Source organism: Panthera pardus, unplaced genomic scaffold (assembly GCF_024362965.1).
Source record: "Panthera pardus isolate Hobbes unplaced genomic scaffold, ASM2436296v1 HiC_scaffold_17, whole genome shotgun sequence".
In the NCBI taxonomy this organism is placed as follows: Eukaryota; Metazoa; Chordata; class Mammalia; order Carnivora; family Felidae; genus Panthera; species Panthera pardus.
The window spans coordinates 28,531,608-28,547,687 of NW_026526732.1; the positions used below are offsets into that span (position 1 = coordinate 28,531,608).

Below are 16,080 nucleotides of genomic sequence, written 5' to 3' on the forward strand. Positions count from 1 at the left end.
TTTTTCATTTTCTGTCATTTTATACAACAGACATATACAGATCACTACTGTAAGCTAAGTTCAACAACATATATGCATAATTATTCTCTATTAAAGTAGTCCTGACATACACCTGAGTACATAGCACTAAAAGTGACCAGCCAGCAGATCCTTCTGAGTCTTAAAAATTCTAGCTACCATATTTATGTAGGAAGCAGGATATGCAGTTTGCTGGGGCTTAAATATGGGTTACCCATTCTCTGCTGTCTGGCACTATGCCTAGCCATGTTGGCACCTTAGTTTCAGAAAACAAAATTGGTAATACTGATCCTGTCTTTGTTTAAAACTTTAATATTTTTCTCATCACAGATTTTTTTTGCAGTATTTCTGATTTTTTAAATTACTGCATTAAGATATTATTTGACTATTGAGTTGTTGGGGTCCTCCTTAATCATGTACCTAAAGTGAGTGCTTCACCCACCCTATTCTAGTCCTGGCCCTGCTGCTGTCCATATTCATGAAAAAGAGAGAAAATCAGTTGGAACACTGAAGAAACCACAATCCAGCAACAGAAGCAGCTCATAAAGAAGGGGCAACAAAAACCAAAGAGCTGCCATGGCCATCTGTTAGTTATGGATGGAAAAAGATAGGCTTGGAAGCAGTCATTGTGAGCTGAAGAGTTTGCTTTTATCCTCTAGGCCAGGGCATGGCACATTTCTTCTGTAGAGTAGTATATATATAGAGAGAGTATATATAGAGTGTGTATATATATATATACACATTGGGCTTTATGGGCCATTTGGTCTGTCTTTCGGCCCAGTAGAGCACAAAAGTAGCCATAGCTGATACTTGATGAGTGGGCATAGCTGTGTTCCAATAAAACTTTATTTACAAATCAGATAGCAGGCTAGGTTGGGCCCTGTCCCATGAGTAGTAGTTTGCCAACTCCTACTCTAGGCTGATGTGAACAGTCAAAAATAACCACAATAGCAAACCTTTATTTAGCACCTGTTATGTGCCACATGTTGTCATAAGCATTTTACATATTTTATCTCATTTAATTTTTTTAATGTTTATTTCTTTTTGAGAGAGAGAGAGAGAGAGAGAGAGACAGAGCGTGAGCAGGGGAGGGGCAGAGAGAGAGGGAGACAGAATCTGAAGCAGACTCCAGGCTCAGAGCTGTCAGCTCAGAGCCCGACGCGGGGCTCGAACCCACGGACTGTGAGATCAAGACCTGAGCCGAAGTCAGACACATACCTTACTGAGTCCCCCAGGTGCCCCTATTTTATCTCATTTAATCTTCCCTTCTATGAAATTGATACTATAACAAGACCCAAAATGTATAAATAAACTCTTCAAATTCCTAAAGCTAGTTAAGTGACAGAGCTGAACTCTGAACCTCAGCAGCCTAACTGCAGAGTCCACCCTTAATCACTACGTGAGGCTGACTCTACATCATGCTACCTGAGGGCACTGTTGAATTGGAATGACGTGGGGCTGCGACATTAGGGAAGTAAAAGCCTGCCCTTACTAGTATCGCCCTTCGTGGGAGCCCAAACTAATCCCACTTTGTTTCCGTGAATTATCCAAGAACTTAAAGCCCTTGTCCACTGTCCACTTGGTGACCTCCCACTCATTTGTCAAGACTGGGCTCCACCACAGCCTTTATGAAATAAGCCTCACCTCGATAAAACCCTCCATGATTTAAATGTTTCCTTCCATGCACTCCAACAGCACCTTGCACCTACTTATAATTCAACATTTACCATATTTTACGACAACTTGTGTTAAATACCTACTAGATTCTGAAAGATCCGTCATGTGGGCAAAACCACCTTGTATGCCTATGCTTGTTGCAATATAATAAGCACTCAACAAATGGGAGTTAAAAGAGTTTATCCATCTGAATTTACCTTCACAATCTGCATCACTGCTAAGTAGTTATAAAGAGCTACTGTTTTCGTTTCAGAGGATACCTGAACAAATATAACTAAAAACTAAGATCAACGTCCCACACTCCACTGCCTCTACACATGTCCAGTATGACACGGGATTCGAAACCTTATGACTTCTTACCTTTTAAAACTGCAAAAGCCCCCATAGGGGAACCCAGCCCTAATGAGAACAAAAGATAGAAGGTAACCACGCTGACGGCAGTGTTGCTGCCAGCTGTCTTATCAGTCACACAACGAAGTGCAAGCAGTAGGACTCTAGGACAAAACTAGGGACAGGATCCCCAGGGTGATGTTGAAAGTGGGATAACACAAAAAGAAATAAAGGCAACCTCAAGGGGCGCCTGGGTAGCTCAGTCAGTTGGGCGTCTGACTTTGGCTCAGGTCATGATCTCGCGGTTGTGGGTTCGGGCCCCACGTCGGGCTCTGTGCTGACAGCTCGGAGCCTGGAGCCTGCTTCGGATTCTCTGTCTCCCTCTCTCTGCCCCTCCCCTGCTCGTGCTCTGTCTCTCTCTGTCTCTCTCTCTCTCTCTCAAAAATAATAAATGTTTAAAAACATTTTTTAAAAAGGCAACTCAAAAAATATTTTATTTGACTGTATTTAAAATATTAGGATACAGGAAAGTAACTTAAAAAAACAAACAAATAAACAAACAAACTACAGTGGGGGGGGGTGCCTGAGTGGCCCAGTTGTTTGGCTCAGATCATGATCTTACGGTTCATGAGATGGAGCCCCACTTCGGGCTCTGTGCTGACAGCACAAACCTGCTTTGGATTCCCTCTCCCTCTCTCTCTGCCCCCCCCCCCCCCACTTCGCTCACTCTCTCTCTTTCTCTCTCTCTCTCTCTGTTTCTCAAAATAAATAAATAAATATTAAAAATAATAATAATAAAACTACAGACATAAGTACAACATGGGTGCTGGGATGGAAAATTCAGCTTGATGCCCAGAAGAGAGGATCCAAGCAGGACCTTGAGGCCTGGCTAAAATGTTAATAGCAGAAAGCAGAAGTGAAAACAGTGATCAGAACTGCACCTCCCCCCGCTCCACAAAGTCATATACAGGCATAGACAGCACCCAAGGGATCAGGACTAGGGAACACTGCCGGATAACACCAAGGTTTTGTGCCTGGGGACTATCAGTGGTGGTGGCATTAACAAAATGGGAAGACTGGAGGAAAGAAGATAATGTGTAATTTTGGACATACTGACTTTGAAGTGACAGCAAGACAGTCAAGTGGAAATGTCTAGTGGGAGCAGGGTTTGGGCATTAACCTCAGGCTCTGAAAAAAGTTTACAGTCAGAGAGATAAACGTTTGAGAGAGAGTTGAAAAAGGATGAGTAGATTCCAATATCCCAACTTCAAGTTACCTCACTAATCTATTCAACAAGTATTTCTTAAGCACCTACTGTGTACAAGGCACAAGGGGAAGGGGAGTACAATGTTAGACAAGACAAAGCCTTAGTCCAGATGGGTCATATATTTTAGCAGAGGAAGACAGACTATAAATAAATAATTTCAGAATGCGATTTTAAAGGAAAACTATGGAGCAAAATAAAGCAAAGGAAGGAGACTGGAAAACAATGTAGAATTAAGAGGTCACTTCTCAGTAGAGTGGTTAGGGAAGATCTCTCTGAGCAGGGACCTGCGTGCAGGAAAGACAGAACTCTGCACGTTTGAGAGGAAAGGCTCTGGCAGAAGACTAGGAAAAGACCCTGAAGCAGGAAACAAGCTTGTCACGTCTGAGGAACAGAAAGGCCAACTAATTAGGAGAGACAGGATCCCAAAAGACCATAGTTCCAAGTTTGTACATAATTTCTCTTAAGAGGCTACAGCCATCAACTCCTCAGCTACCTACCACCTAGACCGTAGCATCCTTCAACTGCTCTTCCTATCCATCCTGGCTCACCTCCAATCCATTATCCGCATTGCATAAAAACACAAACGTCATTCCCCCACAGAAAGCCCTTCAATGGTATCATGCTCTGTGGCTCCTGCAACTTACCATCTTCACTCCACGTTGACATTCATCCATGCTGCTGCTTATTACCCAAAGGTCGAAATCATGCAAAACTATGAGTGATTTAGGGATGCATACATATGTAGTAAAACGAAAAAGAAAAGAAAACAGAAATAGAAATTCACAATTAGTGGTTACTTCTGGGAAGAGGGGAGGAAAGAAAAGAGGAGGAAGAAGGGTGGAATCAGAAAAAAGTAGACAGAAGATAGCATCTGTAAGCAGGGGCTCCAAAAGCATAGGTAATGTTTTATTTCTTAAGTTAGATGATGAATATGCAAGCATTCATTATACATGTTTACTTCTTACATATATTCATGTAAACATGAAATCTTTCATGGTAAATTTTTCAAAATCTTCAATGTCTTCCCACTGGTCTTAGCATAACAGCCAAAATGCTGACTTTTCCAGGCACACAGGCTCAGTACCCCGCCCTTCAAGAGGGCACTTTCCTTTGCCTCTAACCCTATTCCTCTGGACTCTCTCTACCTGAATAGTTATCTTTTAAAGTTTATTTATTTATTTATTTTGAGAGAGAGAGAGAGAGAGAGAGAGAGAAAGAGAAAGAGAGAGACAGAATCCCAGGTAGCTCCGTGCTACCAGAGCAGAGATAGATGTGAGGCTCGAACTCTCTAACCTGTAAGATCATGACCTGAGCAGAAATCAAGAGTCAGATGCTCCACTGACTGAGCCACCCAGGCGCCCCTCCACTTGAATAGTTAAATCCTACTCTCCCTTCAGACTTAAGGATGCCATCCTGGTCCCTTCCTGCAGAGAAGATCCTCTCCTCTTGTAGTACCCCATACATTCACAGCACTTATCACATTATAAATTAGATAACCAGCAGCGTAAGCCTCCCTCCCTAGAGAGGACAAGGACTCCAGCAGGGCAAGGACCATTCCCAATTCACTCATCTTCCCCACTAGGCTTCACACAGTCCCTTGCAGACAGTAGGGTTAATCAAAGTTTCTAGAATGAATGAAGGCGCAGAGAAATCTGCATGAAGAGCACACCTCACATCAGTCCAGTCCTCCAACCTTTTCCTATTTCCAATTCCCCTGTCCACTCCCACTCAAACAGTGGACATGACTTAATGGCCCAATTAAGCATAAAAAAGAAGAGAGGAATGCAGTTGTGCTTTAAAAGCAGGGTCCTCTAAAGGCCTATCTTAAGTAATTACTCTCGGCAGTGATGAAGAAAATTGAGAAACTGCAAAAAGAAAAAAAAAAAACCACACTGAACAGTATTTTGCGTTGCTTTATGAAATCTGAACCTCATCAAAACCACAGTTTGAGAGGACAAATTTTATTACTGAAATCAATTCCCAAAGAGCTCGCTTTTAATCTACTGTATAGTGCTGCCCTTTTTAAGTTGGTCTATTTAATTAAAAATCATCAAATAAAAACTATGTCCAGAATGTTCATACTTATCTGTATCAATACAAAGGAAAGGGACACTGACTTTTAATTACTGAGCGATTAGAAAAGGCTACATATTTCTTTTAATGTGAAACAATTTTTTAAATTTATCATTATAGAAACATTAAAATGTGCATAAAAGAAAAAATATCATAATAAATCCCCAGGTATCTATCACATACTTTCCAGAATTATCAACATTTTGCCACCTTGCTTCATCTGTCCTGTTACTGACTGACTTACTGACTGACTGACTGACTGACTGACTGCTGGAGTATTTTAACATCAGACCACTTCACTCATAAATACTTAAGCAGATAAGGATATTTTTCTTTTTTATATAAGCAGAAGGCCATTTTCACACCTAACAAGATGAATAACAGTTCCTTAATATCATCCAAAACTCAGTCCACATTCTTATTTCCCTGACTGTCTCAAAAATGTCTTTTTACAGGTGGTTTATTTGAATCAAAAACTAAACAAAATCCATATTTTACCCTTAGTTGTTACGTCTCTTAGATCTAATCTAGGAAAGTCCTCCTCTCCCATCTTGTTTTCCCCACCCACCCTTCCCATGACATTTATAATTGTTGAAGAAACAAAGTTAATGGTCCCATAGAATCTTCTGCATTCTGGATTTGGCTAATTGTCTCTCCTGGTGTCAACATTTTCCTCTACTCCTCCCATTTCCTTTAAGTTAGAAGTTAGGTCTAGAGGTTTGGTTCAATTCAGTTCAATCTTATTTAAGCTTCCTATTACATTAGGTGTATAATTGCTGGCTGACCCACTTTTAGTGATCTCAAAATTGTTCAAAAGATGTATAAATATTAAATTAATGTTTTAGCATTCATAGCTAATCTTTGCCTACACTCATTATTTCATTACGGGCTACTAAATGGTGACTCTATAATTGTGCTATTCCTTCTGCATTTAATAGTCAGAATTCAGTTATGAGAAATTTTCCACATCAACCATTCAACTACCCCACAATAAAATTCACATCAGAAAGGCAGGATAAATGCCTTGATTCTTCATATTTGCTTATCAATTTTCAGAATGAGGCCATTGTCCTAGTAATCTTCAGTGATGACCAGCTGTTGTTTTTTAATGTTTACAACTCCATGTAATGGGTAGAAATATACATATAAGTGTGTATCTCTCTGTGTGTATAGTGTTCCAACTCATTGCTGTCATTCTTTTTGATGTTGAAATTGTCCATCATTGGCCACTGAGAGCCTTTTCAGGTTATCTGTTTCAAACGTCTAATGTGATCCCAGTGGACTTTCACAGTCTTCTGACACAAGAAGATGTTTTGGATTCACCTTGTACGTTTCCTGCCAGTCCTGGAATCAACTATTTCTCCAAAGATCCCCAGATCCTTTTAGTGGGAAATGGTATTTAGAGGCAACAATCTGGGCACTAGGGATATCACTGAGACTGAGTTGTCAATGCAGCTCAGTCTTTACAGTCCAAAGAACCAGAACAAATGGACTTTTTTAAACAGAGAAAAATAAATCATGAGTCTGTGCAGATACTTCCCAGTTTTAGGATTAAATGTCTCTATTTAACTTCTTTATTCTCATATTACTTTTCTCTTACATAAAAATTTTTGGTTTCTAATAACATAATTACTGGTATATGTGAACCTACATGATATGAGAGTTTCAAAATAACAATACTTATCTTTCTGAATGCAGTTTAAAACTTCCTTGCAACTCTTTTTGTTTATCAGAAATATCTTATTAGGCATGGACAATCACTAAACTGTATTTCTAAAGTCACTTGAAATAATTTTTTTCAATACCTGGTTATAATGCCAATTTGATACATCACTAGATGAATGTGTTTTCTGCTTGTTTTCAATTTTTAGCAATTTTTTTTCCTTTTTAATTAAACAGTGATTTTTAACTTTGTAAAATATTTCAACTTTTCCAAGGCCAAAACTGTGATATAAATTATATTTGGAAAATTAGCCATCCTTGTCCCCTGCCTCCCCTGATATCTTCCCCACCCTTTTTAAAGGTAACCATTTTTATTGGCTTTGGATTCTCTTTCCATTGTTTCTTTTTGAAATATATGCAGATATATATATAAAATTCCTCCCTGTCTCACATTACATTTACATAAAATGTAAATTCTACATATATTTAAACAGCTCTGCCAATAATTCAATAGGATAATTTCATAGACTATCAGATTATAGCTAAACTAAAAAAAAATTTCTAGTTTCACATGATTTAAAATTATCAAATAAGATTGCATCATTCTCCTACGTAAGTTTCCTACTAGATCTAAATTAGGAGATATGGGATTCTAATTTCTAGATATGATTCACTCACCAACCTGCTTTAGAGACAGGCACAGTGTTTGAGACCCACAATGAGTGTATGACAGAGAGACTACATATATAGTAGCCATATTCATGCGTGAAGGTCATTCTTGACCCAAAAATATTCCATCACAGTTTCCATCTATTTAAAACTATCACTTTCTCTTCTTTAAAAAGTTTTAAAGCTTTGAGGTTACCACTTCACAAGGTAAATCAAAAGATGCATTTTATTATGTAGTTTTTAAAATCTCCATTTTGAATCTACAACCCTCAAAATATTAGACAATATACACAATAAGGTCATCAGAACTGAATGCCTATGAAGTTAAAGCAGTGGCTTCTAAACACTACTGTACATTGGAATAATCTGGGAATCTAAATCATGCCGATTGATGGCTGGCTCCAACCACCATGAAGATTTTTAAAAGGTCCCTACGTGATTCTATATGTGGCAAAGTTTGAAAACCACTGAGTTAAGACAAGCACTTTCTACTTTGTTTTCATTTCAAATAGTAAAATTTAGTACCTAAATTACAGTCTAGTCATACCTAGCATCTGGAAAAGTTGGATTAAGTGGAAAATGGCTAATACTTACACATCCGTGTATGTCCTGTTGTCTGCCCATACTGTGTGGCCCCAAATCTACAAAATTAATCCATCTCTCCCCTGAATATTCAAAGCATCCAGTGCAACCCCAACCAGGCATTTAAGGCCCATCAGGATATAGCCCTTCCCCACCTTTCCCGCCTCATCTCCCACCATTCCCACACAGACACTCTGCTCTAGTCACACCAAAGGACCTGTGACTGCCTTGAACATGTCATGCTCTTTCACAGATCTGCACCTGTGAGATGCTCTTTTCTACTAAAACTGCCCTCTTCCCCTTGGGCTGCCAGTGAATTCCTGCTAACTGTCCAAGACTCAGCTCAAATGGCATCTCTTTTGTGACGGTCCTTGGTTTCTCTATCTGCACCTTCTAGACACTTCTTTTCAACATGATCACATTATATTAGTTTGCTTGCATGTCCCAGATCTACTACCAGAGATTAGCACCTGAGTCTTATTCATATTTGCAACTTTGAAGACTAGCACATGCCTGGCACAAAACATGTGCTACCAGTACGGACAGATCTAGCTTTTTAAATACAAGTTAAAACTTTAAAATACTAAACAAGGTAAAAAAAAAAAAAAAAAAAAAAAAACCAAACAGAAAGAAAAAGAAAAAAAAAGTGAATGCTTTTCAAACATAGTATAGTGAAAAGTAGTGAAGGATATTACATCCTATTCATAGTAAAATCCAACAAGACTCACTGACACATAACTGGAAATTATTTTTCCCCATAATCACAATTCTGTGGGGGAGGGGATGCTTTAAATTTATTCTAAATTTTAAGAAAAATCTTATTGCAGTAACCTAATCCAGAAAAAATGGCTAAGCATGACTAAATACACACAAGGAAATATATCAAGTTCAATTGTGCCCCGGAAGAAAGGAAGAAACGAAGAAACGAAGGAACGGAGGGAGGGAGGGAGGGAAAAAGGAAAGATAGATCCCTTCAGCTGACAAGTCTGTTGTTCCATTTTAAACACAAATGCAATTTCTAAAGGGAACAAACTGGTATTAAATGCATGACTCATTGTCATTCTGCATTAATATTTTTTATGGGCATCCATCATTGTAAACTTTTCAGCTTCTATCATATCACAAGAGTCAATCATTGATTTTTTTAATTTTTTAAAAAAATTTCTTTAATGTTTATTTATTTTTGAGGGGGGTGGCGAGGAGGGGCAGAGACAGTAGGGGACACAGAATGCGAGGCAGGCTCCAAGCTCTGAGCTGTCAGCACACAGCCCGATGCGAGGCTCAAACTCACGAACCGTGAGATCACGATCTGGGCCAAAGTTGGACACTTAACCAATTGAGCCACCCAGGCACTCCATTCATTGATTTTCTTAAAGTAAGCAAGGTCTTAACCACATGGCACATTTTTACTACAAAATGTATAGCTAAATACACTTCCTCCACAATGAAATACAAATAGCTGCATCCTTAGTTCAAAGGTAAGTTTTCATAACCAAGAACTTGAAGTGGGTCAAATCTGTTTTCAAAAAAGGTAAGCAAATTGATAAGCCTATTATTTGACAATGAAGACAAATGTTAACTATTTTTCAAAAATTGTAATGAGCACATTGGGAACTAGATGTTGATGTAAACCTTAAATTGAGTATATGTCACCTTGAATGTCACTCCTAACCCACTCTCTTAACACTCTGGAATCTTCACACAACTAATCCTTTTATCACAAACGACTAATATTCTTGCATTTAACAAGCATCCTTTGAAGGCCTTCTATGGGCCAGGTACTGTGCTAGACACAAATCTGAAAGTAAAATTGAAAGATCTATGGCTACCTTGAGGGAAATTATGAAACATTTTAGGCAAAACACCGTAAGGGAATGTCTTTCCCATCACATTCATTAAAAATACCTTTGTAGTTTTATATGACTGAAAACCAAACTATTTTCTTTTTTTTTTTAATTTATTTATTTACATTCAAGTTAGTTAACATACCGTGTAGTACTGGTTTCAGGAGCAGAACCCAGTGAGTCATCACCTCACACCTGTCAGAATGGCTAAAATGAACAACTCAGGCAACGACAGATGTTGGCGAGGATGCAGAGAAAGGGGAACCCTTTTGCGCTGTTGGTGGGAGAGCAGACTGGTGCAGCCGCTCTGGAAAACAGTATGGAGGTTCCTCAAGAAAATGAAACCTAGAACTACCCCGCGACCCAGCAATGGCACTACTAGGTATTTATCTAAAGGATATGAAAACCAAACTATCTTCTGTGCTACCCGTATACATACACACAGAACCTAGATACATGAACTGGTTGAGATTTCAAATTTCTTCAGTAAACTCTGTCTCATAATCTGCATTTGATGCTCTTGCTCACTATATTCTGAAAATCCCTAGGAACCTTACTGCGGCCCTAAAGGCGATCTTGTGACGCCTTGGTGAAAAGTCTGCCTACTTCCTCCTTAAGGCGGTATAGGGCAAGCATGCCCTACAGCGGGAAGAAAGAGATGAGCCTCTTCTGGAGGAAACAGCGCTACAGCATACCTACTACTGGGGGCATTTGTACTGCCTAAGAAAAAGCTTGACCTTTCCTTCTTTCTTAGCTCCTTAGGGCAAGATGTACTTAATGTCGGAATAATCAAATAACAAATAACATCTACCATATGCAAGAAACACTAACGCTTAAACTTCCAGTACCCTTGTTTCCACCCCCAAATGGATTTCATCTAAAACAAAACCAATCAGCCCAGAAAGACTTGCCTTCCTACCTCCTGAGTGTGTTCCTTGTAGACCTGCAGTGGTCCTGCGGCTTTGGCCGTGTCCCAGAGCTGCAGCGAGCCATCGCCGCTACAGGTGACCAGGACGTGTTCATTGTTCTCGCTCCAGGTCACGTCAAACAAACCATCGTTCCAGTCAAAGCTACACCAGGAAAAGTAAAATAAAAAAAAATCCGGTTGCACAGGCAGCTGAACATAAAATAGGAACCATAATTTTACAGTCTTTCAAGTTTATCACATATTTTAACACCCATTATCTCACATGGTCTTCACAACTATGGAAGAGAAATAGAGCTAGAACCTGACAGACCCAGAAATGAGTTCAGAGATGTGACAGGAACATCCCAGGTCACACAGCAAGAAAACTGTGCAGCTGGATTAAAATTCGGTCTCCCATTTAGAAATTTGGCACTATTTATGAGGCCAGGACGCCATACCTGGGTGCTCACTGTTTTGCCTTTTTTTTTTGGGTTTTTTGTGTGGTTCACAGGAGGGAGCAGCAAGCACTTCACAATACTAATTTAGACCAAGAATTTCAACTTCCCACATAAAATTTCGCCTGAGCTGTGAGCAGGTCATGATCTCATGACAGAGTTTCCTTTCCTTTCTCTGACATTGACTAACCCAGATGGAGGTGTTAATGAGTCCAACAGTCAAGACAGCCATAGAAATAAGAAACGGAAAGCAGTGCTAGATAACTCACAAAATGGATAATTAGCTCCTGAATGAATTAACCCAAACTATGTGAAGAAGACAGCAACGTTAGAAACGTCACACAGTATACTAACTAGTTTACATTTTTTTATGTTTAAGTTTTCTACTTTATAAATGAACACTAAGAGACAAGGGCTTTAGAAGAAAAATGACATAATCACAGTTTACTGGCAAAAATAAGTTCTATATATGCACATGCTGAAGTTTCTTTTCTACCACAAATTTAAAAATGAAAAAATATTTTACTGATCAAAAAGATTCAAAATCTAATTATATTAAGGCTTTGGTAGCAAAAGAGAATACCTGTAAGTTTAATCATTAGAGCCACCTTACCTTCTAAAAAGTCTAAGCCCAGATTCATTTTGATCCAATATCAGAAGGGTTCCACAGCCTAAGGAGGAAAAAAAAAAAAAAATCAAGATCATGCTTTTGAACTTGCCAGGGGAACAGCTAAGGTGAAGGGTAGGTGGGGGAGGTTGCTGAGGAATGAGTACCTAATTTTACTACCACAAATTTCTCCCTAAAGTTATTGAGACCGTGTATACAAACTGATCAGGACTGTGCGCTCCATTCGTTTTTCTATATTGCACCTCAACCATGAAATATTAAACTTATCTCACCTATGCTTGGGATCCAGACACAGCCCTAAAGGGGGGGGAGGGGGAGATATCTGAATTAATATTCTATGGCCAGACAGCCTGCCAGGCACATAAACCTCCCAAATAGGTGTCATAATCCCTATTTCCAGGCAAGAAACCTTTGGCTTACAGATTCCAGAAGCTCTGCTCCTTCTACTGCATCACACTGCCTTGCTAATAAATCTGAAATACATTCAGCATGGGATTTTAAAACAAAATACCTGGTGGAATTTACCACATACTAGATGGTAAAGTGCTGAGTAGGTTAGTTATCTACCCAAAATGAATTATTTTTCTAAGGGACAAGCATATTTTAAAAGATGTATTTGTCATATAGACTGAGGGAGGAAAAACACTCAATTTAAACAGGATTAAAAAAAAAAAAAAAACCTCCTTGTAAGTTTTACAAAGGATTTAATTTAAAGTATCAAACTCATGAGTTTCAACCTAACTGGTGGGTAAGTATTGTAAACTTGAATGTACCAGTGCAAGCAGTAAGAGCTAAGTGGTGAAAATATAAGTAAATATTTCTTGCCTTCTGAACTTTAGAAATCATACCATTTTTTTTCCGCCCTAGAGCCAAAGAAAAACAACTATCAAAAGCTGACGTTATGCAATGAATTATTTCACAGAGCTTCTGCGCATAAATAACAGATAAGCTTTAAGTTAAAAGAAGAAATTTTAAGAATGGAATCCCGCCTTCCAGTCTAGTCCTTGAAAAGAGACAGTGAACTTGGGGTCCCTGGGTGGCTCAGTTGGTTAAGCATCCCACTTAGGTCATGATCTCCCGGTTTATGCCCTATATGGGGCTCTGCACTGACAGCACAGAACCTGCTTATAGGATCCTCAGTCTCCCTCTCTCTCTCTGCCCCCACCCCTGCTCAGGGGCTCTCTCTCTCTCTCTCTCTCGAAAATAAACATTACAAAAGAGAGAGACAGAAAGAGAGCGCGCACGAGTTAACTTGAACCTCCAACTACTTGCAAATGTGTGTATTCCTCCTGAGACAACAAGAGGTAGGGGCAGAACTTGATCAATTTCATGATGGCAATTGTGGGGAGACTCCAAGCGTCCGCTCAAGGCCATCCTTCTTACGACCCACAGCCCGGATGCAGACTGTGAGGAAGGTGGACCCATAAGCAAGGTACTCAAGTGACCCTGCGGACCGTCCCCTTACAAGTGCTGTCGGTAGCGTCCGAATGGCCGGAGGGGTCACATCCGCTGAGCCCGCTCAAGGCAGGAAGTGTGTGCCTGGGGGTGGGGGTGGGGGGTCAGGTGGAGGTGGAGGAGGTGCGCTAAGGAATAAGGGTATGGGCCAGCAGGCACCTCCCAGATGCTACTTCCGCAACGTAACTGAAAGGATCATAGACCCAGACCCACCCCCCACAATGGACAAAGGAGGAAGCCAGAATTCGCGCGCTCCTCGGCTCCCCCTGGTGTACACTTGTGGCACTGTCTACTGTCGGAAGTGCTTTCCCACCACAGGGTGAAGCTGGGGTTCGGCTGGAACCCGCCCCCGCCCCGGCGGCGCTGCGCGGCCTCACCCGCGATGCCATAGTGCTGCGCGGCGGCGCAGGCCAGCCGGCCCGGCAGGTACGGGGAAAACTCGGCCGCATAGCCATGGCGGCCCGGCACCCGCAGCGTCCGCACCGCTCCGACGCGCGCCCCGCTCATCCCGCCCGCCGCTTCTGGGCCTCGCCGCCCTGGCGCTGCCACAGCCGTTTCGGATCAGAGGCGGACAGTCCCGCCTCGCCAAATTAGAGACCCAGGAAGACGAGGCGGAAGTGAGGACACCCAGTGCCCTGAATGCTGGATTTCGATTGGTCCGGAAAGGAAAGGGCTCTGACTCCGACGGAGTCCATCTTTGTTTTGGGCAAAACAAAGTGATTTGCGCCACCTATCTTGTACTAGACCTAACAAGGCAGTGTGATTGTAGGGTTAGGTGACAACTTTTGTTTTAGCATGTTAGCCTTTACTGCGCGTTTTGGGGGTTTTATTTATTCCTTGTGATTTTGGAAGACTGGCATCAGGAGGTATTTCTGATGATTATAAAATAAGACAAGTTAGGGGCGCCTGGGTGGCTCAGTCGGTTAGGCGGCCGACTTCGGCTCAGGTCATGATCTCGCGGTCCGTGAGTTCGAGCCCCGCGTTGGGCTCTGTGCTGACAGCTCAGAGCCTGGAGCCTGTTTCAGATTGTGTCTCCCTCTCTCTGACCCTCCCCCGTTTATGCTCTGTCTCTCTCTGTCTCAAAAATAAATAAACGTTAAAAATTTTTTTTTTTAAATAAGACAAGTTACAGCAACTCTGAAACCAAGCAGCGAGCCAAACAGGCAATTGATGCTGTGTTGCCCAAGGTAACTTGAAGCAATATTAAATCAGGTGGGAGTGAAGCTTAAGGAAAAAAGACATCATAAGCAATTAACTTTTTAAAAATTCTCACTACGTATATTGTGTATATGTAGTCTATTGTATATACTAGTGTTCAGATATGGGGCTAATTAAGACAAATTAAATCTCATCCGTTCATTCAAAACTTTACCAAACATGTACTAGGCAGAAGGTGACTATATATAATCTGTTAAATATGACACTTTTGAGAGTGAAAGGGAGTGCAGTTAATAATGAAGCCAGGTAAACCAGCACAAACCTTGTCATATGGCCAGCTTAACTGTACAGTTTTAGGCATGTGGATTTCAAAAGCAATGAGATGTAGTCCATGCCCTCAAGAGATTAGTATAATAAACTTGTCAACAATTAAGTGTAATGAAAATACTGTAGGTGCTATCATAAATAAATAAATAAATAAATAAATAAATAAATAAGTATATGTGTGTGTTTAAAAAGAAAGTTGTCACTGCTTTCAGGAGGATTGGAAGAATGGAAGGAAAAACTTCAGAAGGAAGGTGATGTTTGTGGTGTGTAAATGATGACGTTTTATTTAAATAGAAAAGGAGGTGGAGGTCATTGTAGGGTCAGCAATAACATGAGCAACCCAAGAGACAAGAAAAAGCATGATCCATAGGAGGTCGTAGCTGCCAGAACTCAGCCTGACCAGATAGAAGGGGTATGGTGAAGGATACTGAGTGGAGGGACTAGAGTGTCCTACTGGGGCTGGATCATGAAGAGTCTTGTCTGCCATACCAATGGAATTGGATTTCGACTGTAATTTAAACAATGGGGAACCATCAGAATTTTCCAGCGTGATAAATTAAATGACCAAATTTTCATTCTAAAAGATCTTCTGTATCAAAAAGTTTTCTGGATAAATTTCCAGAGTATTATAATGGGTGCCTGGGTGGCCCAGCCGGTTAAGCATCAGACTTCCACTCAGGTCAGGATCTCACGGTTCAGTTCATGAGTTCGAGCCCCACGTGGGGCTCTGTGCTGACAGTTCAGAGCCTGGAGCCTGCTTCAGATTCTGTGTCTCCCTCTCTCCCTGACCCTCCCCTCCTTGCACTCTCTCTCTCTCTCTCTCTCTCTCTCTCAAAAATAAATAAACATTAAAAAATAATACTGAATGTGGGTGCACACCTGGGTGGCTCAGGCGGTTGAGCACTGGACTCTTCATTTCAGCTCAGGTCGTGATCGCAGGGTTGTTGAGATCAAGCCCCATGTTGGGCTGCACACTGAGTGTAGAGCCTGCTTGGGATACTCTCTCTCCCTCTCTCTCTGCCCCTCTC

General features: G+C 40.8%; 1 protein-coding gene across 1 annotated transcript in view; it reads right to left on the bottom strand.

Annotated features, from left to right (window-relative positions):
• PEX7 (peroxisomal biogenesis factor 7) overlaps nt 1-14,464 on the bottom strand; it is a 77,460-nt gene extending 62,996 nt beyond the window's left edge. Inside the window, exons 1-3 of the mRNA XM_019420485.2 lie at nt 13,945-14,464; nt 12,098-12,155; nt 11,042-11,192 (exon numbers count right to left, since the gene is read on the bottom strand). Of these exons, the coding sequence (XP_019276030.2) occupies nt 11,042-11,192; nt 12,098-12,155; nt 13,945-14,074 (339 nt within the window). The 5' untranslated portion in view covers nt 14,075-14,464. The remainder of the gene's footprint in view (nt 1-11,041; nt 11,193-12,097; nt 12,156-13,944) is intronic.
• Between the last annotated feature and the right edge of the window lie 1,616 nt (nt 14,465-16,080).